We start from the raw sequence: 24,415 nt of genomic DNA, 5'->3' as shown, positions 1-24,415 counted from the left end.
CCCAGTTTTTGCATTCACTGTGAACCAGAACTGAAATAACATATTGGAAGAGCGGCTAAAGCAAACTGGAAGGTAGGGGGGGCATTTTTGTGAGAGCCATGAGGAGTCTGCAAGACAGCAGCTCATGCCCCATTTCCAAGCCATGATTTGGAGATAAAAGATACAGTATCAGAACCAGACCTTAGTCTGGCACAACTTCCATTGAAATTGGTGAAACTTAACCCCAGGGGGATGAGTTTAGAGTGTGCCTATCCCAGCTGTCCTTTATGCAATATGTCCCAAAACATATTGCAAACAGCTGGGCCACTGCCTAATAATTCTCTAGGGCCTTCTCTGAAGACTTTTTAAATATTATATTCCTGTTTACAAATCTCTCCACTAGTAGTTCATATTTAAATCAGTTCATGTGTTATCAGTTACAACTTTTGCATATGTGCTTTTATTCTATGTTGCATTCCATGCTCGGAGGATTTAAAAAACACACTATTGTCTCTTGCTTGAAGAGGCAAGTCTTACATAGTAAGTCTTTGTTTTTCCGCATGGTGTAACTTTAGAAACTGAATCCAGCTGGCAACTCCTGAATGAATTTCTGCTTCATCTCCGCCTTCCCCCCGCCAACCCCAACTGAGTTTAGAAGTGATACTGCATATCTAGCTCTTGAGAGGTTGATGAAAGGGCATATCATCCTGTCAGGTACACTTAATAAGAGCGCACCCAGAGGCTTGCACAGAGAGGCCTTCTGTATGAGATCACATTTGTCTTTGAACCAGTAAAGATTTGCTTCATGTGTTACTCTTTCCAGAAGCTCTTCCTGAGGGCTATATAGGCCGTGGCCTCACACAGAGTCAGGCCATTGGTCCACCTCAGTTGTGCGGTCAGGAGCAAGCCCCTAGCTCTTTGCCCCTTCTGTAACTTGTAACTAGTAATCGTCTGCCTCATAGGATTCCCAACAGACAAACCACTGTAAGTCACTCTGAAAAATGATAAAATAACTGATAGGTAATAGAAGTAAGTCTATGCCAGAACATTGTAGAGAAATACCAAGCTCATTAAGTGGTTCATTTCACTTAAGCAAAAATCCAGAATGAAGTTCATTGCCCACCTTCCTCCAAATTGTCATCTTTTCTCTCACTTTCTGCGTAAAAATCTGATAGCATGATTTTGTGTTGTGTAAAAGTAAGAAAGCTACAACAGCAATAACGTCAGCGTTCTTTAAAAAAAAGCACTTAGGGAAGTTGCCTGAATTAACATTTGATTCTGTTTGAAGCTGTTTCTAGAGGCCTAAATCAATAATTGCTGTGAGACCCTGAGATGTTTTAAAGCTCCCTTGCGTGTCACCTGGCTTCTTGGTGTAGCTGTGGCTATTGTTTGTTTGAGTTATGAAGTTTTTGTGGCTTTTTTCCTCCCCTCAGCTGGGATGACAGCAGTTCTGTCAGCAGTGGGATCAGTGACACCATAGATAACCTCAGCACCGATGACATTAACACAAGCTCCTCCATCAGCTCCTATGCCAACACACCTGCATCCTCTCGTAAGAATATAGATTCCCAGGTAAGGTTTCCTTTCTATATCAGACATGTTTTAATAGTGTTGGAGGTATTCAGTGCCTCATGAGCCTGTGTATAGTGTTGCTTTACCAAAAGAGAATTAAGGACTTATTTCATTTGAAGCTTCTGGATTTCAAGGCTGCCGTCCTAAAGAGTATACCCCATTCCATACAGTGGGACCTGCTTCTAAGAAAACATAGATCTGTTTCCAGATTCTGATGTTTCCTGACTGCTCCTAGAGATCAGAGCAGAGACACGACCAGGCTAGAATAATGAATTGTTGATGCCCCTATATGTTTTGGTGATTGTCATGTGCTTTTTAAAATTGATACAATATTTTATATGTTTGCTTATTTTATATGTTGCCCATGTTGCGCTACAGTAGGTGGCTTTCAGTAATATTTGATATGCAGATTCTTCCTTTCCCTGAATGATCTTACATTGGTCTGGATGAATGAAAGAATTGCCTTAAACTGTGTGGTTAAGAGAGTATTGACTGTTGACAAAACATATGGGGTGTGTGTGTAAGACTAGACCATTCTTCCTTCCTCTGCCCCCCAAACCCATGTGTTATCTACACATATACAAGTGAACATGCCAAAGGTCCATATTCAAGATTAGAAACTTCTTTTCTTTTCATGGAGACTTCACTCATAAATACCAAGAGTGAAGTATACACAGACATCCTTTTCTCACGTTGTCACAAACGGAGGTTACATGCAAGGCCAACTATTTTAAAATAAAAACACACTTCACCTATTGCAGTCTGTCTCAAGGCAGTGTCCCAGCATTGAGAGTTGAAAGACACAGCAACCTTTGTCTGTGCTGAGGATCGGTGGCTTTTCAGCTTCCATAGAAATGTAACAATTAGGTGCTGAACTTGAAAAAAGAGTAAGACCACACACATCTAACAAATAGTTCTTTTTCTTTCTTTGTCACTGAAACTGTATAATCTACTATTAATTAAGGAATGGATTTTTAATTTAGTTCAAATAAAAGTGTAAAGATGATTACACTTTCAGCAGAAATGTAAACGTGTCTACTTAATGAAATGCACTATTATTTTCCAAGGTTGCATGTTGTTACTAGCCATCCAGTCTTTTGGCAGCGTTTCACAAGAAATTTATATTTAATGTCTGTAGGTGGCATTCTAGGAGCATCCAGTGTTTCTAGCCAACAGATCCAAAAACAGTAAAGAATTTTACATCAGTATGTAATTTGGAAGTTTTCTGTCCCCAAGATGAGCTGTAAGAATTTGCATTCTCTTTTGCTTTCCAAAGTGGATACAACCTGATTACATCTAAAACTTCTTTGAAGAATGCAATAATTTAGGAGTTTTCACAAGTCAAAGGCAATTTGTCCATGCTTTCTAACCGTTGCTGTTTCGTAAACATTTCTGTGCAGCTATTATTTCACTTCCTTCTTTTCTTTTCTTTTCTTTTAATTGAAACGTGAAAATATTTTAATAGCAGTTTTTAATATAACAGTGCAGTTGCCATGAAGTGTTACTCTTTGTTCTCTTGCCATGAAGTGCATAGCTGTGGCTGCGTTAAAGAGTTTTGCCTCTAGTTGTGCATCAAGAGTTTTCATGTGTGTTTTAAATTGGTGGTGCCTAGTTGCCCCACACCCCAGAAGAATTGAGACACGGCAAGTTGAGGAAATGTAACAATAAGAAGAGGAGTCCCAGATGCCAATCTGGGGCTCCCCACAAAATTCCTATGCAATTCCTCAAGAAAAGCAGCTAGCACAAGCCCAGGCTGTGAAAAAGAGGGCAGGAGGCCACGCACCATGAAGATAAAGGAGAGCTAGTGTGGTGTAATGGTTAGAGCATTGAACTATGACCCGGGAGACCAGGGTTCGAATCCTCACTCAGCCGTGAAGCTCACTGGACCAGCCACTGCCTCTCAGCTTAACATACCGCACAGGGATTTTTGTGAAGATGAAAAGGGAAGAAGCGGAACCATGTACAGTACCTTGGGCTCCTTAAGTGGTATATAAAGGTTGATTAATTAATTAAGGATGAGCAGGGGGAAGAATGACATTGATGAATCCAGTCAGTCTTCCCCTTCCTAACTGAGCATTCCAGCCCAGGTGAGCTAGCAACCTTTAACCCCAGGAGAAAACAAATCACGTCTCTTCCTAGGTGAGGGATGGGTGGGCCAAACCCATGCCTGCTAGAAACAGAAGCACCACTGCCCCCACACCCCAAAAAAGGAAACAAGCCACAGCATGTCAAGGCAAGGTCATGTTTATTAAAATACCACAGTTTGAAGACCTGCAGAATAAAAACTAATCCAACGGAATAAGGGTTGCTGAAGTAAGCTAAGTTTCTGGAGGGAAGCCTCTCGCCTCACCTCGGGGCATGTGCACCTTCACTCAGTTTGCCGAATTTGTATGATTACACTGTGAGGTTTAGCATCAGTGGGACTGTGGGTTGCATCTAGCATTTTCATTATACAGTGGTACCTTGGGTTAAGTACTTAATTCGTTCCGGAGGTCAGTTCTTAACCTGAAACTGTTCTTAACCTGAAGCACCACTTTAGCTAATGGGGCCTCCTGCTGCTGCCTTGCCGCCGCTGCACGATTTCTGTTCTCATCCTGAAGCAAAGTTCTTAACCTGAGGTACTATTTCCGGGTTAGCGGAGTCTGTAACCTGAAGCATATGTAACCCGAGTTACCACTGTATTTTCAAGAATTGCACTCAACGGAACGAGTCCTTCTGTGAGTGCAGCTTCTCTTCCTTGAATGGAAATGGCTGCTGTTCATTGGGCAAAAGAGGGTCACCTTGAATACTTCCCCTCACCAGTGCACTCAGAACAATTATACACCATGATGTCATGTTTTCAGGTGATACATTACAGGGATGCTCCTCACAGGCTGTTTGGAGGAGTGTAGCTGCTGTGGCAGAATTATTTTTTAAAAAATGTTTTATTTAAAAAAGGAAAATAGAAGCCTCTGTCATTCCACCCCTCTGAAAATGTGGCAGTTGCTCTTCTTCTGCATCTGAAAATGGCAGAAAATGCTCCCCCACCCATGAAACATGAGCCCAGGTCACCTTTAGTTTGTAAGATCATGCCTCATGTCTGAAGAAAAACGTTGCCTATTTTGCATTTTGAAATGTTTTATTTATGTAAACAGGGCAGGAAATAAAAGGACCCACTCAGCAGGATAAGGAATAAATAGAGTGCCCAAAGACACAGATTCCCCCAGTGCCTGCAATTTTGGGTTCCCATATGTGTAGCAGGTTCACAGCTTTTTCAGCTATTTTGGCATTTGTGGATGTCAGTCTCCATGTGTGGGATTTGAATTGCAAATCATTTCGGATGGATGGTGAAGCCAGTGCAAGTGAAACAAAAGAGTGCAGATAAAGAATACATCCCAGAAAAGAGTCCCTTCCCTTGGTCATCATATGAAGAAAAAAAATAATAATATTGTACTTGAAGGGTCCTAGCTTGTAGCATACATTTGGAGGAAAAGGGGAGATAATTAATTGTGAGGAATAAATAAACCAGGCTTTTAGGAAATTCTAGGTAATCACAAATTTAAATTTAGTCATCAGATGTGAAGCATTGCCACTTCTGAAAATTTCTCACCTCAGTTGATGATAAAGTTAGAGTGAGGCTGTGGGTGTGCAGGAAGCACACATTTCAGTCTTGCGAAAAGCTGCTTCTTCATACTCCACAGATCACATTGCCAGTAAGGAGATAGGAAAGCAGAACAAAGGAAGAAGCTCACAACACAGATTTGAAGTGGGTTCCTGTCTTGCAGTAAAAGATATTGTGAGGAAGCTCAGGATGAATCAGTTGATTTCTCACCTTTATAAATCTTATTTTTATGTCTTTTATTTAGTGACTTTTTTGCTTAAATGCATTAGAAATGAATTTACAGAAAATGTGATTTAGCTTAATTATTGTTTGTATTTAGAATTGATTTTTTTAAAAAAAATTGTAAAGGAGACAAAAATAGCTAAGTAAAAAGTCCCTAGTGAGGTCTTTAAATAATTAGTGAAGTTTTCAAGGGTTAAATTTTTCATGCTGGGAGAAGAAAAAGTTTACAAGTTTATGATTTCCTTTTTCTCTTCAGACTGATGCTGAAAAGCATTCCCAAGTGGAGCGGAATTCCTTGTGGTCTGGCGACGAAATCAAGAAATCCGATGGTGGCTCAGACAGTGGTGTGAAGATGGAGCCTGGGTCTAAATGGAGAAGGAATCCCTCTGATGTGTCTGATGAATCTGATAAAAGCAATTCGGGGAGGAAGAACACAGTCATTTCGCAGACGGGTTCCTGGAGACGGGGCATGTCAGCTCAGGTTGGCATTACCACACCAAGGACAAAAACGGCAGCCACCTCAGGAACTTTGAAGACACCTGGAACAGGTGAGGAATGCACAGCCAACAGACAAGCAATGCAGGCCAAGAATTTGTGCAGTTAGAAGAAAATTTCCTCTGTCAGGATTTCAACAGCATTTTGATCTATGCTTGTCTTTGATGGAGAACTGTGCAATAAATCTCTGCCCTTGTGTACCAGTGCCAAACTAAAGAGGTCCTGCCAACAATGATGTCGACTCAATAGTGTCTTGTAACTGGGGTGAAATTTGCCTCTTGAATGGATGATGTATGTGCTAAGCAGTAGAACTCATGTGTTTTCTTGAAAGCGTAAATAAATCTGAAGGCACCTTTGAATGCTTAGTTAAGACCAGCTTGTTATTTGCTAAAATCACAATCTACTTAATTAGAAAACGTGTCTAAGTTGCATAGGCAACCTATCGCCTTGCAATCATCATATCCAGCTGTGATAACTAATTGTCCCTGCACGTTTCTTAACACTGCATCCCATTGCAAATGAAATATAGTAGGAGAAACTGAGTGTCTAGGCACCTTTAGCCTGGTGTATCGGTACCCTTAATTTAAAAGTAACTTTGAGGTTCTAAACCAGGAGTCGGCAAACTTTCCGTCGGCGGGCCGGATCGCCCGCGCGTGGGAGTGTGCGCGCTCATGCAAATGTGTGTCCGCCCACTGCTCTTTCCCCGCAGGCTTTCGGAGCCATGGCAAGGGAGGAGGTGGCATCTGCGGCTTCCTATTGGCTGCAGAAGCTTCCTGCAACCAATAGGAAGCCGTGGCTACGTCCTGGAAGTCACTCCCATGCGGAGCTAAACTGGCACACCACGCTGGTTTATCTCCACGCGGGGACTGACTGAGCGGGCGGCAAGGGCAAGGGGCCGGTTTAATGACCCCCCATGGGCCATGTCTGGCCCACGGATCATAATTTGCCGACCCCTGTTCAAAACTAAGTGCAAAAAAGTATTTTCTAACTACCACTGTGAAACAGTAGCAGCACAGGCCCTCTGTGGCCCACATCACCCAGAATGCCTTGCACTTAGGATGCACCCCCTCTTCAGAGCAAGGGAGAGTGAGAGTACCAGGTCTGCTGGCATGTTAGTATGGACAGAACAACTTTAAACTAAGAGATGGGGGTGAGGAGAGGAGGGGTGTGGCTGGTGGGGACCACTGTGGTTGATGCACTGCCTTGCCTCATTCTTGCACAACCACCTCCAGTTGCCCCAATTTTTCATACCCTAGGGCAGGGCTTTTTTTCACCTGGAACTCAGTGATACTAAGTTCTGGCACCTCTCAGGTGGAGGTATTCATGGTTAGTTCCGGCACCTCATTTTCTAGAAAAATAGCATTGCCCTTGGGTAAGTGTGGGGAACCTTTGGGCTACTGTTCCTATCATCCCTGGCCATTGGCTGTACTTGCTGGGGCCAATGGGAGTTGTAGTTCAGCAACACCTGAGAGGCAAAGTTTTGCCGCATCTGCCCTAAGGATACCCTGTTCACTTGGTTTAAATCATTGGGCCCACGTGCTCAAATTTCACTTTTAAACACAGCAGTTATATTATCCTGTCATTCCTGTGCATAGTGCTATTGATTTCTAGAAATTAAGCAAAGTGAGAATGCTTCCACATACTCTTGTGTTTCATGTTTTAAGCTTTTTCATCACTTCTTTATACTAATGTGCACAGTGTTTGGTCCCACGCAATATTTGAACTTACTTTCCTTTTTTCCTAGGGAAAACTGATGATGCCAAGGTATCGGAAAAGGGTAGAATTTCTCCCAAATCCGGACACATTAAACGTTCCCCATCAGATGCAGGACGGAGCAGTGGTGATGAATCAAAGAAACCTTCTGCAAATAACTCTAGAACAGCTGCTGCTAACACAAATGCATTTGGATTTAAAAAACAGAGTGGGTCAGCTGTAGGCATGACCATAATAACAGCTAGTGGGGCAACTATCACTAGTAGATCAGCTACCCTGGGCAAAATCCCCAAGTCATCTGGACTTATGGGAAGGTCTACTGGTCGGAAGACTAGTGTTGATGGCTCGCAGAATCAGGACGATGGTTACTTAGCCATTAGTACTCGAAGCAATCTTCAGTACCGGAGTTTACCCAGGCCCAGCAAATCCAGCAGCAGAAGCGGAGCTGGCAATAGATCTAGCACCAGCAGCATAGATTCCAACATAAGTAGCAAGTCAGCAGGCTTGCCTGTTCCTAAGATGAGAGAGCCAGCCAAAGTTGCCCTTGGGAGCTCTCTGCCAGGTTTAGTCAACCAAACAGATAAAGAGAAAGGGATCTCATCAGACAACGAAAGTGTAATCTCTTGTAATTCTGTTAAAATGAACCCAGCATCTCAGCCGGCTTCAAGTGCATCCCAGAGTGCTCACCAGCAAGGAGTCAAGTATCCAGATGTAGCCTCCCCTACCTTGCGCAGGTATGTAGAGCTTGTTCAATTGTGCAGTGTCTGAAAGGAGTTCAGGGGGGGTTATATTCTGACTTTGACATTATTGAAACAGAGATGATGATGATGATGATGTATAGACAGCTTCATGGCATAAAGCCATAAAAACAGTGTAAAAACAGTGTAAAAACAGAATGAAACACTGAATGAAATATTCTCTGGGAACGACTTTAGCCACAATAAATCCTCCGTTACACTGCCATTCTGGATGAAATCCAAAAGATGACCTCTTCTGAAAATGAAATTTTCCTTTCCTTTTGTAAGAAGAATACACATTTTGCAGCCAGATTTGCTAAAACACTGTCATTGCAGACCTGTTCATAGCTAGAAACAGTCATTCTGGTGATCCTAGCCAAGATTGCATATACTTATAGGTGTGCTTGGTGCCCATTTCCTCCCCCTTGCCCCCCCCCCATATTAAGTGGGACAGTGACTTGCCCAACATGAATCTAGGAGAAAGTACATGATACACATCCTGAAAAGTATGTTAATATGAATACTTACGTATTTGCACTGACACCAATTTGCCTATTCTGAGGTTATACTGTGTGGATGTTCATCTACACACAGTATAGATCAGAACGAAATAATCTCTAATGTATCCCGTTAATCTGACAAATAAGGATTTCTCCCAAATGTGTTTGAGCCAAGTAAAATATGAAAAAAAAGTTTAAACTCAAAGGTTCTTAGTATGTTTCCTGACTTTCTTTCCTTTTCTTCCCTTCTTCAGACTTTTTGGTGGAAAGCCAAGTAAACAAGCTCCCATCACAACTGCAGAAAGCATGAAAAATTCAGTGGTCATCTCCAACCCACATGCAACCATGAACCAACAGGGGAACCTGGATTCTCCTGGCAGTGGCATACTGAGCAGTGGTGGTAGTAGTCCCCTTTATAGCAAGAATGCAGACATGAACCAGTCTCCATTAGCTTCTAGTCCCAGTTCAGCTCATTCGGCTCCTTCCAACAGCTTAACCTGGGGCACTAATGCCAGTAGTTCTTCTGCTGTTAGCAAGGATGGGATTGGATACCAGTCTGTTAGCAGCCTGCACACCAGTTGTGAATCCATAGATATTTCACTCAGCAGTGGAGGCGGCCTGAGCCACAACTCGTCCAGTGGCTTGATTGCAGCTTCTAAAGATGACTCGCTGACTCCCTTTGTTAGAACCAACAGTGTAAAGACAACATTGTCAGAGAGGTGAGATTCCCCTCCCCCCCAGAAGACCTTTGTGATACATACTGTGGTTTATATAATCGGTAGCTTAATCATGACATGTTTCACTGTGAATTATTCCCACTGAGTTCAAGTGTCATTCAGGATAACTTATTTTTGTTCAGTTTGACATTCCTATGAGGTAAATAAGGATTGATGGAGACGTTGTGCAAGCATGAATTAATGGAGTTCAGAAGATGGCTGTGATCACTGTGCCTGTCATCCTTTAAAAAATTTCTTAACTGTGGGCTCCCAAACATGTATGATGAAAAGTGCCTAGATTTTCAGACGGGTGAATAACAAACCACCTCATATATGAACTGGATCGTCACAGGTCTGATTTCACCAGTGAGAAGTATAGCCATGAATAAGAGGCTTGGCATACACCTTGACATAATGTGGCAACTATGAAGAACATGCTTTATTTCCTGTTAAACCATACTTGAAAAGAGCAGCATGCCTTGTCGTGTCCATCCATTCAATGGGCATCCTGTTCTGCCATTTAGATCTCAGCTAGGATCACATCAGTACATTACTTTTCAGTACTGTATTAAGCCAATAAATTAGTGTAGGTTATAATTTCATAGATCAAGGCATAAGAACTCAACATAAAGCATAGTGCCCGAGACATGGGGAGAGATGTGAGTTGGGAAGGATTTAGTTCAAATCTCACCTCAGCCACAGATTTGCTAGATAATCTTAGGCAAGCCATTATCAATCCACTTCATTCGTCCCTTTTTAACATGTGGACAGTAATACTGGCCTATTGGTAATTACTGAGATAATGCATCTTAAGTACTTTGAAATACTAGGGGCCAAACTACATATGACATTTAATGTGCCGTTAAAATAAATGCAGATTGCATTATCTGGTTTAATTAACAAATAATTAACTGGACCAGGACAGACCAGAATATGGAATTTAAGCCTCTGCTGCAGTCCTGAGAAAAATCCTTTCTGTGTTGCTGGTATTTGATGTGGAGGAAACTATTCCACTAATGCCCATGGAGCTTTCCCCCAAAGCAAATACCAACTTCAGAAGAGAGATTTTCTTTAGGATTGCAGAAGATGAAAGACTTAAATTCCCTCTTCATATCTACTCTGTTCCCATTAATTATCAATATGATGTAATTTGTATTTTTAGAAACCTGCACATTAGCTGCAAAGATGCATTTAATGATGTTCTTAACCTCACGTGTAGTTTGGCCCTAAGATTTAGTATCTGTTGTTCCTTTCTGGACATAGCCATAACAGTTATGATGACTAAGTAATCCAGTTTAATTTTGTCACCCTATATTTATTTTGATTGCAAAAGTGAGCTATTTTCATTGATCTTACTTACTACCACAATTTTGATCTGATGAGTAAGGGCAAGTTAGAAGGTAGGCACCAGGAGCTAAACAAAGACAAAATGGATATGTCACTTTTTCTTGTATAATTGATGATAGTATGAGCTTTTTGTGCTATACTACTGCTGCTGTAGCTATATTACTACATTTACCTTTTCTTGGAAAAGATGTGCTGAGCCTTCTACAGAATGTAGGAATGATACAATTCCTACCCACCTTGGGCTATGGCAGCTGAGGAGGTTTGTTGTCCTAAATAAAAGCATTTTCACCAGAATGCTCTCAGTTGTTCTCTGCCCTCCGTATCCACCCCAGAAATAGGTAGACCCATGTATTTAAATCTTTCCCAGATCCATTTCAATGGTTGGTTCACCACTCAGAGCAAAACTTGGGTTCTAGTATCTGCAGTTCCTCAGATTGTTTTGGTTTGGGAATGGCACCTATCAAGTTTGTTTTATGGTCATGGATCTGCAACGGCATGCCAACTTACCCATTTGTTCAAGATCCTTGTCAGTTTGCATTCCTATGGAAAATGGTTCTCATGCAACCACTGTATGGATAAGAAACCACAAAACAAAGAAGTTGGAACTGACGTTAAATGTTTCTCCAGTGAAAACCACAGGAGTTGAAAGAAATTTTGAAGCTGTCTAACTCCGTTGTAGACCTTTTTTCCACTTAGAACATTCTAATTTGCTGTGGCATCGTAACATACAAAACCTCTTTCCCTTTCTTCCTTTTGTGCTAATATTCCTCTCTCTTTTTGTTGTTTTTGTTTTTGTCTTGTTGGAATTTATTCTTCTAGCCCTCTCTCTTCCCCTGCTGCTAGTCCCAAATTCTGCAGAAATACTTTACCCAGGAGGCAGGACAGGTAATGCTGTCTCAGGGCAGTAGAATGCACAAACAGCCGAGAAGGTTCATTTTCACACTTGAGAAGCCAAAAGTGTATTGTGCAAGACTGTGCTCAGTGAAGAGTGTGTGTGTTTCACTGGGATGTGTAAACCGTCACTCAAAAGACATGCCAGTGAGAGACCGTTTTACAGCGCTATGTCCCAGTTTACTCTGGGGAGAGGCATGTGGAAAAGCTGGGGAGTGTAGCAGTTTTTCCAAGAACAAAATGAACAATCTCTTCAAAGTTCAATAATTTTATCTGCCAGCGTAAACTCTCACTAGCATTTCGGCATTCTGGTGGCATGCTGCTTTCCCTCACGTTTCAGGCCGTATCACCTTTTTGTCTTGATCCCTCTATCCCCCACCCTTCCAGCGTGGCTGAAATATATTTCCTGTTACAAGTTGCTCACCCATTTTAGCTTGTGGGGTGGGAGAGGGAGGATCGTAGGGGTGTGTGTGTGTGTCCTTGTAAAAATGAATGCAAGGAAGCAAGATATGTCAGAAGTGCTGTTGCTGTCATCTGTGCTTTGTTCATCTGACACCAGTAACTGATAGAGAATTAATTCTAACACTTCTATGTCTTCTGCATGGGTACCATTTCAGATTTCAGTAGGTGGGGAAACCTTTTAAGCTAGATTGAAAGTCTTGTGATTGGAGAATCCAAGATTATTATTATTAGTTTGTTTAAAGCAGTATATTTTAAGAGCATTTGTTGCAACTGCTTTTTAATGTCATTATCAACACACACCTGTCACACCTTATTTAAAGCAAATGTATTTGTTGCTATTGGTGGCCCTTGTGAGAATTTATAACAGTAGCCATTCCTACTGTGTATAGGATGCCAGGAACAATCACATGTGATCTGGACCACAGTAGTACCCTGGTCTCCTGAAAGTGGAAACCCAGATCCCTGTTGGTTGGTCATTTGCCTAGTCGCCATTTTCAGTGGTGTGCATTTGTTAGAGATAGAGATAGAAAAAAAGATTGTGGCCATCTGTGTCCTAAATGCATTCATCTGAGGCATACACACTTCATACTAAAAGCTAGCCTCTTCCAGCCACATTTGTGGAAGAGAAACAGGAAGGTCACTGTGTGATCCCTATCTTCGGATGACCATGAAAAGTCACATAAAAGTAAAATGCTGTTTACACGCAGTTCAGTGGTTTGAGGGTCCAAAGTCTTCATTTTGCATGGTCCCTTGTGCATGTTCTGTATATAACACAACCCACACGTGGTAAGAAGGTTTTTTGCATGTCGGCTTGGCAGGGGCTCTCGTTATCTTTTCCAGTACCATGGTGCAGCTGTTTTAATAGTGAATTCTCCTCTCTTTCAAGCTGATCTTTAATCCTCCTCTTTCGTTCTTTTCTTCTGAAGTTCTTTTCTTTTAACTTTTCTACAGCGACCCTCATCTTGATAGGAACACTTTGCCTAAGAAAGGACTCAGGTATTGGTGTTTCCACATAGCATAAGCAGTTTTCCATGTGGTTTTTGGAGCTTTGCTTTGTGTGTCTCTTGTGGCCGTCAGTAGTGCTGGTGGTGGTGGTGGTCTCAGCTTTTGCAGTGCCTGGCTGCAATCTCTTCCTCCTTCCTCCCTCAGCCTCTTTGAAGCAGGTCATTGCCCCCTTTCCTTTACCCTACATGCTTCTTTCCATCTGATAACGTCTCAGCTTGAGCAGGGACTGCAACAGTAGCTGGCTGGCTCTTCGAAAAGCGCATCTCACGAACCATCACTGAGCTTGATTTGCAAGCAATAATTTGCAGCTTTTACGACCAAAGTAGTAACTAGATGATGTTATTCTCACAGTGTAACTTCTGAAATGCAGATCAAGAGGAATTTAGAGGTCATTAAAAATGCACATTTTACAATACAACAGTTGGAGCTGTACTAGTACTTTAAATACAAAAAAGCATCAAACCAATCAGGTGCTCCATAAATGTCTGCTTCCAAAACATATAATACATGTGATTTGACATTAAGACAAATTACACAGAAGAATATGTTTCTTTTGTAAAGAAAGTAGACTTTAAACATGTTTACTAGGTTTACTAGGTTCATTAACCTGAATACAACAAAATGAAAGCGCTGAACTAACTCAGTGGAAAGTATCTGGCAAAAAGAGTTGAATTTCAGACTGTATTATAAATACTTTTTTAGATAACAGAAATGATGGCTTTACATTAGAGCTGCAATTTATTCTGCACTACAAAGACATTGTTCTTTGCAGCAGCTTTGATTGTCACACTGAGCTAGGTGCTAAAAGCATTTTGCTAATTTGTGGGGTGAGGGTGGGGAGAGATTGGTCGGTCTGAATTGTTTTCTGTGCCTGTCAAATGTCTCCAGCTAAATAATGAATGACATCTTTTAAGTTTAAAGTATTTGAATGTCAAAGAGGTAGGTATTTACACTTTTGTTTATGGCTCCAATCCCTGAAAGATCTATACACATGAATGACTTTTATCTTCAGTATCTGAAACTAATACTCAAAATTCAAGGCTGATGGCAGGAAGACAGTGGTGTTGCCAGTACCCTCTTAAAAGTTGTGCATTCTCATTTACTTCAAAGACTAAAAAATAACTGAGGATGTGATGATGATCACTGTGATCCAGAACCTGCCATGCACAAAATTTATATTTGCATATAAATGGGCTTTACCTGGGTTCCTCCCTATCTATTTATTTATTTATTTATTTATTTATTTATTTATTGTTGCTTTTTGTTTTGTAATGAACAGTAATCCCAGTCTTGCAAATACCAGTAGACCTTTGTTGTGTGTTTTAAAATTTATTAGCTCTATATCCTATTCTCCCTGAATGGGGAGGGTGTTACCCCGCCACCCTCATTCAAGCCCCACATTGCCTATACAACTATCATGTGAGGTTAGCTAGGCTGAGCAATAATGACTGTGGCTCACCACTGACTCATGATTAAATGGGAATTTTAATCTAGTCTTTCCGTTCCTGGTCCTATACTAGGGTTGGCATATTTCAAAAAGTGAAAATCCGGACACCAAAAAAGTTGTTGAGCTTGCTTTCTTTTTTTGCAAAATCTTAAAATCTTCGCCACCATCTAGACTTCTGACATGGGTTGCCATACATCCAGACATTTCAGTGATTTCTGCCTAGACACTGCTTCCGACTGCCGTATTCTAGCTATGTCTGGGAAATTCTGGATGTATGGCAACCCTGTCCTATACTCTAACCAGCAGCTTGAAAAGCAGGGAAGATCTAACATCTTTGCCCAGATGTCTGGAGACAGTTTGTACTTTTATGTGCACCTTAAGTGCCTATTTACAAGCTTGGTGTAGCTTTTTTTAGGGATAGATCTACACCCCTGATAGGGTATATGTTTAGGTGAAGGTGTCCTTCTGACCAGCTCTGCCAGGTTTTGTAAGCAAGGAGGCTTTGCCACCACAGGAAATGCTGGCAGTTTGGGAGCTGCTGCCAGAAATCTTTCCATCAGCAGAAGCCAACACACGGCCTTTCAACGAGGTCTTTCAAAGTGAAGCAGAGCCAGGGCAGGCTAAAGATCTGCTGGGACCTGAGCCAGCCCATTGAGAGGGAACTGGGCTCCTTTGAGTGGTTTCCTCTGCCACACCAGTCTGAAGCTTTGGATGCAGTTGTGATTTCTCCACTCCAATTATCCCTGTGGCTGGGCGGCCCCAGGAAGCGATTGCTTTGTTAATCTCTAGCCATGTGAAAGCTTCCTCTCAATTCACACTATTTCTTTTCATGGATGCTTATATGCATCTCATTTTGCTTCACTATGTCCTCTTTCTACAGATCCTTCACCCACCTTTCCAACAACATGTTTGTCCTGTGCTGAAAAGTAGCATTTCACATGAGATTGGATACTCAGCCAACATTTGTAAAATGAAATTAAAACATTTTGTCTCGGAAGTGAAATTCTGATCTTTTACATGGCTTGAATATAAGAAAAGCCATTTTTAAGACTCCCAAAGTCTCCCCCACCCACCCCATTTAACTTCCTTCCTTCTACTGGCACAACCCAATGTAGAAAAGAAAAAAAAGAAAAGGCCTCTGATAGGCAGGAGACTTCATTCAGGCTCGCTGCCTGTTTTCTTGTCCATGTGCTTATGGATTTTCGGTAAACGAAACATTTTTTGAGCAAATGCTAAAGCTTATTTTGTTTGCACAGGTATACTCCTTCATCGCAACTTCGCAGTCAAGAAGAAGCAAAAGAATGGCTGCGTTCGCACTCTGCAGGAGGACTTCAGGATACAGTTGTCAGTTCTCCATTTTCCTCTGGTTCCAGCATCACATCACCTTCTGGAACTAGATTTAACTTCTCCCAACTGGGTGAGTGAACTATTTGCTTTTCATAACTGGAACATGTTTAGCGTGCCTACCTTTGCAAAGTAGCAGATGGCACATTGATTATTTTCCTCACCACAAACTAAAGTGGGATCTCTGCCTGCACAACTGTATGGTGATAGTACTCGGAATCAAATATTTTCTAAAAATAATTTTATTTAAATTCAGTCGTTCCCCTCCTCCACATCATTGTAATGTTTTATATATCATTTCATCGCCCAGAATGGAAGGCTTAGCAACTCTCTAGGCCTTTCAATATGGCAGGCTACATTATGAGGTATACCGTAATCAGAGGAAGAAGGTCAAGCTAGGGAGTCTGTAGGCAAGTACAGAGAGATAGGCATGGGAGAAGCCAAACACAAAAATTTTAAGACTCAGGACAGATGTAGCCACAAAGGAGGCCTTAGGAAGACCAGCAGTAACTGGCCTAGCAATCTCTGAGAGGAGAGTGCCAGGGGGAAAATAGGCACTTTTGTCATGTCCTTAAGGGTATATTAAGGGGTGGGGAACACTGGCCAAAGTTTCTTCTGGACAGCCATCTGAGGGCCACACAATGGTGGTCAGTAAGGCAAGAGGCAAAAGTTGACGCTGCAGCACTATCATCTCAAACACAGAGACTATACTTTAGCTAAACATGGCAGAAAGGGCCTGAATAGCAATGGCCATTCCTGCTTCAGAGCTTGGGAAGGGAAGTAGCTGCCATCTCTTGTGGGTGATATTCAGTTCGTGCCCTTCTCTTCTGCGAGCAAAGGATTCTGCTACACAACAGTCCTAATCACACTTAATTGCAATTTATCCATGGTCCATGACCAAGGAGATGGTACTCCATATATGGCATTAATTGCTCTTGCCTGATGACATCTAATGCTAGCAAAAGATACTACTGCCCTGTTTGTGTAGTCATGTTACAATAGTGTTATTTGGTTCAGGGACCAAATAACTGAGATGCTAAGAAAATTTGCTGCCAAGGTTGCCAAGTAAATCACTAAAAAAAGAGTGAAGTACAAAACCAATTGTCAGGAAATTCCAGGAGAAGAAAAGTAGGAAGGGTAGTTAAATTAGGCATTTTTTCCCTATGGATGTGTGTGGCATTGCTGCTTATATAAAAAATAGAGGTTATTTAATGCATATATAGATACTTAATATTCAACAGTTTATTAAGATTTTTTATGATCTGCCACAATAAGTAACGATAGAAGTGAAACATTATAAAATGGAGCATTATAGCTAATCTTAGAACAAAACCTGAAGGTTTCTTTCCAAATAAGTAATCTTGAATGACCCTCTATGCAGTGGCTGTAAAAAGAAAAAAGGAAAAAAGGAAAAAATCGCTATAAGTTGTTTTGGAGATTTGGAGGTATAATCTGAAATCAAGCTAGATTTGAGGTTGTTGGTGTCTATGATATCTTCCCTGTCTTTCATCATGGAGGTTGGCTTATTTTGTGGATGTATGTTCTGTATTATTGTATTAGCACTATTTCTATAAGTTTCTCATGACATTTGGTTAGAACAATAAACTCATGAACTTGAATATAAAAAGTGTTATCTGACAAACCAGTATGGAACTTCAGCTATCAGTGTGTGGCTTAACAGCCATATCATTCGCATTTGGGATTCTCAAACCCCATACTCTTCCTGTCCTTTAAACCTCACTTGGCCTATAGCCTGAGCTCCAGCTATATTAACACAGTCTTCATCCTGGGAACCCAGTTCTGGAAATGCCTTACCTCAAGAAGGAAAATTCCATACATATATACCCGTCTTAATTCCAGATACTAATTATGAAATATTGTACATTTCCATTTTTGATATCTCCCTAAAAACATACCCTGGAGTACTTTGCTCTTGTTTGACTGTTATATTTAAATACATTCACCAGTTTACAAGAATGACTATATAGTATATGAAAAAGCTAAGCATATACCCGTGGGGCATTGCTTTGTGACTTGCAGAAACCTGTGGCCTATCCTTGTAATTTTACTGATTTCTGCATTGATGTAGTTCCATCTTCAAGGAGCTTTTTAAAAAAGTGTATTTCAAGGAATCCTGTTAATAAAGTGTCAAAGTTCTTGATTAAGATTAGAAATTTACCATATAATTTATTTCTTTGTTAAATTTGTACCCCACCTTTCCATCAACCAGTGCCTAACATAGCTACCAACAGTAATGACATACAATAAAATGCCAAGACACTGCAATAAAATCTGATTAAAATATATGTTGTAAGAGATGCAAGCCTATATAGCCTGTTCCTGCAGCTTTTACTGCTTGCTTAGAACTTGTGCTTTCTTGAAAGGATAGAAGAAATAAGCCAGACCACACCTGCAGTGAACAACTTGGGATTCATGCCTTTTGCAGGGATTGCTTTTTGTTTCTCTCATCCCATCAGCTTTGCTAGTATGATGGGAAAACTTGAGTCCATTTTATTCTAAGCTAATGCTAACTCTGTATGAAATGGGAAGTGGAGCTTTAACTCTTGGAACGAGAATGAATAACAAGCAGCACTCATTCTCTGTACAAATCATCATTTTCGTTACTTTGGGTGATGGATTTTGTCCGATAGAAAATTACTCCACTGATGATTACAGAATTGATGCATATGAGGAGACATTTGTTTGATGTAGCTTACCAATGAAGACCAGTGTAGGTATAATGCCATCCAGTCTTCTAACTGTACTTGAGTGCCCCATGGACTTGCACTCTTTTCTCTGCCCTGCTCTTGCATGTAAAATTCCCTTCTTTAAGGTTTTTGGAGCTAACCATAATTAGTATTATGCTTTCACCAGTATTTTCACTGATCTGGATTAGCTCCAAGCCAGAGTGTGCAGCTGTAGGTAGAATAGGGTTTCAGTGGGTGGTAGGAAACGGACATGGTGTTAGGAAGTCAAAGGGATGGCAACTATTAATCAGTCAGAATGTGTAGGGACAGCAGTACCATGGACAGCTCCAAGCAAGACACCTTGCTCAAACAAGACCCACATATGTCATTAGTAAGGTAAAAGGTAAAGGGACCCCCCCCCCCGCAACTATGGAGTGCGGCACTCATCTCGCTTCCGGCCGAGGGAGTTGGCGTTTGTCCACAGACAGCTTTCTGGGTCATGTGGCTAGCATGACTAAACTGTTTCTGGCACAACAGAACACTGTGGCGGAAACCAGAGCGCATAGAAATGCTGTTTACCTTCCCGCCACAGTGGTACCTATTTATCTACTTGCAATGGTATGCTTTCAAACTGCTAGGTTGGCAGGAACTGGGACAGAGCAATGGGAGCTAACCCCGTTGCACAGATTCAAACAGCTGACCTTCTGATCAGCAGACCCAAGAGGCTCAGTGGTTTAGACCGCAGCGCCACCCACTCCCTGTATGCCATTATTATCTAAAAATATTTCAAGCGTCGTCCTTACACTCTTTTGCTGCTCAGTTATATATGCCCAGGTGCATTATATTCTTTGCCAGGTGGCAGACTGAAGATAGACAGGCCCTTAGTGATGACAGTAGTGGTTCTTTTAAAGGTGTTCTGACTCAGGAGTGTTGTTCTAGGGGTTTTGACTCAGAAGGACCCATCTCAGGTGAGGTCTGGAGTTGTGTTGGGGCCTGTGCCTAGGCGTCTGCAATCCTTGTCTCTGCACCCCAGAGTTCTTGGGGACCTTTGCTTGCCTTCCCTCTGCCTTGATCACTGCTCAAAGCTAGAGCTATAGCAATATTTTAACAAATCATAATTAGTCTTGATGCTGATGTAGGAGTAACCCAAACCAAGCTAACTTCAAAATTCAAGGGGACATGGGAATGAGGGGAGAAGGAAACATGAAAGGCTGTGTGGAATATGAATGTCTGTGATTAGAAGATTGCTCAATGAGCTCAATGTCATGTGTTGAAATCAACTTTGTACCATTGTAGGCTTTGTATAGCTTTTCAGTTAATTAGATGTAGACAGAGACTGATACCTTTTTGTAGTGGTAGAGTTGCTTCTTTTGGTACTTGCATGTGCATAGATTTTTGAACTTTCTGTGTCTGCCTTGCTTTCTAGCAAGCCCCACCACAGCAGCCCAGATGAGCTTGTCAAACCCAACCATGCTACGGACGCACAGTCTTTCTAATGCGGATGGCCCTTATGATCCTTACAGTGACACCCGGTTCCGGAACAGCTCAATGTCACTGGATGAAAAGAGCAGGACAATGAGCCGTTCGGGGTCATTCCGGGATGGCTTTGAAGAGGGTAAGTGAGCTGAAAATCTTTTTCAAAAGTTGGATCAAGTTTCCGATTGAAATTTGCTGGGGGATAAACTGAATCAAACATTCTTAAAGTTTCTCAAGTGTTTAACCATAATGTTGATTAACATTGACTTATTTATACTTAAGTAAAATTGCAAATATAAAATATAGGGTTTTTTTAAAAAAAAAATTGTTAAATGAGGTAAACAGAGGTGATGGGAATGTTTTGCTTGAGTCCTAATGTGATACTAATTTGCGTAAGACCACTAAAACATTTAACCATTGCTTTCAGATGTCATCACATTCTGTCAAATACCTTGTAAAATCCTAATGGTTCTTACTGAAGAATATCTTTGCATAAATATTTGTGTCCTTGCATTTTAAGATGCTCAACATTTAATCAACTGCTTATTGTTTCCCTCTGTATATAAATGTGAATGGTGCCATTTTCTGTACCTTTTAAGAGCCTCTAAAATTCATTTCCTTTACCTTTCAGTTCAAGATGTTCCAAGTAGCAATTTCCCAACTTGAACAGAGTAGATCTTTGTCTTCCATAGTTCAGGCTTCTTTCTCATACTGTCTGTCAGATGTGGATTGTGAGTGCCTGTCGTTGTGGATAATGATTTCATCTGGGAAAGTTCAGTTATGGCACATGCAACATCATATTTTCAGGATTTTCCTTTGAAGTTGCAGTGTTGCCTAGAAACCAGCTATTTTTCAAAAGCTGAAGTGCTGGTTTGGATTCATATCCTGTTCACCTAGTTTAAGCTTTGTCTTGCTGAGAGAGATCAATCAGTTGGCTATTTCATGCTGCAGTTCTAGGCCCTAATAGGTGGCAGTCGGGTGGAGGTGGACCGTTCAAGGAACTGCTGGTTTCTGGCTCTCAAAGAGCTCCCTAATCATCTTTGCTGCATCAGCCTGGAATTGGTGCAGTGAAAAAATTTAAAATAGTGCCCCCTCCTCCTTTCTTGGTCAGCATTAGTGTCAGGGCTTCGAATATGGTGGTGGCTCTACCGCTCCATTTCACACTGCCAAATTTCCCAGCCAAAGTTAGAATTTGCTGTGTCCTTGTATGTATTGCAATACGTGTTATAAAATTATTATGAATGCCATGGAAGAAAGCAAAACAAATAGTTGTTTTAATGGCATGGGTTAAGACAAAAAAATTCCTTTACTTCTTGACTTTCATGTCAAACTCTTAAATCATTAATAGGCCAATATGATTTTCTGATTTGCCCTTTCCCACAAATTATGTGGACAATGCAATAGTGGCAATGAATGTATTTTTAGTTTAATTCATAAGAGCATTTAAAACTATTTTCATTCCTTTGGCTATGGCACCCTCCCTATGAGAATTATAACCTTTAATAAAGGAGAAATTGAGAGCATACAGAATGAAATATGCAAAATGCTTGGCATGCCAAGATTAATATGTCCCAAAGTAGAGTAATTTAAAATGCAGTTCTGAAGCAAGAGAAAATCACAATCAGTATTCAGATTTTCATATATATTTATACACTCTCTCTTTCTCTCTCTCTCTCTCTCTCTCTCTCTCTCTCTCACTCACACACACACACACACACACACACACACATTTAGGTCTACTAAGAAGTTACCAAAATATTAGTTGTATTTGATTAATGTAAAATTAAATTACTTAAGACAGAATCATTTTCTTACTTGGGGATTATGAGCACACCATAGAATTTATTTTCCTGGAAAGGTCCCCTTACAAATAGTTGGAAATGTCTAACACAATCTTATTTCAAAGTATACAAGAAAAAATTCCAAAGAATCCAGACATAGCAGAATGGAGCTGCTACTGAAAGTAAGAACTTAATGGTATATGGTTATTGGGCTTGTGAAATGTAACATTACTGTAGCCTGAATCAGGTACTCTCTACAGTGGTACCTCGGGTTACAGACGCTTCGGGTTACAGACGCTTTGGGTTACAAACTCCGCTAACCAGGAAGTGGTTGCTCCAGGTTAAAAACTTTGCCCCAGGATAAGAACGGAAATCGCGTGCCAGCGGTGCAGCGGCAGCGGGAGGCCCCATTAATGAAAGCACGCCTCAGGTTAATAACTGTTTCAGGTTAAGAACAGACCTCTGGAACTAATTCAATTCTTAACCCGAGGTACCACTGTATTGAGAACACATAGGCTAGCTGTGCCCCTTTGACACTGAGACATATGCCAGCCACACACCCAGATGACGTGTGGTCAGCATCATTCTGAAGGACAGCAGAGGTATGGATGCACACAGGTGAGGCTCCTTCAGCAAGGACGGCAATTGGGATTTCAATTCCCATCCATGTAAAATGACCATACAACCAAGCCCACTTCAGTTTAAAGTTGATCATGTGTCTGCAGGTAGAGCTAGCCTGCATGTTTTCCATAGTCCCACGGGGACTGAGCTCCTGAACACTGCTAAATTTGGATCATGCGCATAGAACCACTTCCAGTTTAAAGTTCCATTGATTTTAGTTTGTGAACTTGATTCAACCCATGATGTAAATTGCATATTAAACAAACTTCTTTCTTTGTCATTGTGGAAATCGTTTTTAATAATACAGATAACTTCTTAGGGCTTTCCCCCCTTTTGTTCGTTGTTTGTTTATTGGCACGTCCAGATTTTTATTTATTTATATGCTTTAGTGCAATAAACATGCTGTTGTTAAGTCTTGCCTCAGGGAAGCTCTTTTTGGTTTGCTATTTTACTATTTTGCTTATTAAATTTCTATACTGTCCTTCATCCGAGGATCACAGGGCAGTTCCCAATATAAAAAGCACAAAAATACATAACACAACTAACAAACAAAAACAATACTTGATGGTTTAAAAGGCCATAAATTGTTTAATTAGCACAAGGCCTGTGGGGGGCGGGTGTTTTAATGTTCTACTGCAGGGATGGGGAACCTGTGGCCGTCCAGATGGTGTTGGACTACAGCTTCTATCATCCTTGAACATTGGTTGTGCTCTTTGGACTGATGTGAGTTCAGCAGTCTCTGAAGTAGCACAGGTTATTAATGTGATTTATAAGAAAAGCAGTATGCTGGGACCTTGGTTTGAAACGTCTATTCTGGTACAGAGCCGGCATGGCGGGAGGGAGATTAAGGCGATCCTGTGTAAAAGAAACAGGATCTATAGGTTCTGTCTTGTTGCAAGGGAGGGAAGTGGGATGGCCAATAATGAAGTGGCTTGTCTCGTTGCCTCTGTACTACTTATTGCTGATGGCGGATTTTCAGCCACATGTCTAGACATCCTTAAGGCATTTTGCATAACACAGCTTTATTGCGTACTCATAGCATTAGAAGAAACTTACTTTTTACAGCAAAATCTGTTTCTAAGCCAGTTGAATTTGTTTATTTTGCAATAGCATATTTTTGTATTTTCCCCACTTTTCTCCCCCTTGAGCAGACTTCCCCAACTTGGGGCCCTCCAGATGTTAATAGACTGCTACTATTGTGTCCCTAGAATCATAGAATCGTAGAGTTGGAAGGGACGCCAAGGGACATCTAGTCCAACCCCCTGCAATGCAGGAATCTCGGCTAAAGCATCATCTGGAAGGCACCAGAATGGGGAATCCCGCACTAGAGAAAATGTCAAAATATATTCATTTTTTTCCTCTTTGCTGTCTTAACCTATATTACCTAATATATTACCTATATTAACACCTAAATATTCAGCCTTCTTTATTTATAAAACCTTTTAACTCCCTTTTGCTGTTTATGCTTCAGGCCAACCATATGGTGAAACTGGACTGGTCAGTTTAACCTTTACTTTGTCTGCTTCTCATCATCTTCTGTTTCATTTTTCATGCACTATCATAACTTTGTAATGTATGAAACATAAGAGGCAGGCAAATGTTTACATCCCAATAATGATTTTTTAAATTTAAAAAAAGCTTTATTTTGAGACCATTTTTGGGTATGCTCTGTATAATGCTTCCATTTATTTCAGCTTACTTCTTGACACTTCTGCAAAGATTTTTTTGAGTAAATATGTTTATGACTGGTGATGCAATTTTTTAATAGGCTGCTGATGAAATGTTAAAGCTGCTAGCAGCATCCACAGTGAATTATCTG

At 41.0% G+C, this 24,415-nt stretch overlaps 1 protein-coding gene across 19 annotated transcripts in view; it reads left to right on the top strand.

Moving 5' to 3' along the window:
• Positions 1-24,415, top strand: part of NAV2 (neuron navigator 2) — a 517,389-nt gene that overhangs the window by 456,880 nt on the left and 36,094 nt on the right. For 9 of the 19 annotated variants that reach the window (XM_083452668.1, XM_083452670.1, XM_083452653.1 and 6 more), the window contains 8 exons: positions 1,413-1,551; positions 5,631-5,922; positions 7,614-8,316; positions 9,074-9,538; positions 11,702-11,767; positions 13,187-13,231; positions 15,944-16,104; positions 20,145-20,333. In XM_083452668.1, coding sequence (XP_083308794.1) covers positions 1,413-1,551; positions 5,631-5,922; positions 7,614-8,316; positions 9,074-9,538; positions 11,702-11,767; positions 13,187-13,231; positions 15,944-16,104; positions 20,145-20,333 — 2,060 coding nt within the window. The remainder of the gene's footprint in view (positions 1-1,412; positions 1,552-5,630; positions 5,923-7,613; positions 8,317-9,073; positions 9,539-11,701; positions 11,768-13,186; positions 13,232-15,943; positions 16,105-20,144; positions 20,334-24,415) is intronic. The other 10 variants (XM_083452666.1, XM_083452667.1, XM_083452655.1 and 7 more) reach the window with 2 other exon arrangements.

The sequence above is a fragment of the Podarcis tiliguerta genome (assembly GCF_965153285.1).
Source record: "Podarcis tiliguerta genome assembly, chromosome: 1".
Taxonomy (NCBI): domain Eukaryota; kingdom Metazoa; phylum Chordata; class Lepidosauria; order Squamata; family Lacertidae; genus Podarcis; species Podarcis tiliguerta.
The sequence above is the reverse complement of the archived record's forward strand: the minus strand, read 5'-3'. Positions and strand labels throughout refer to the sequence as shown.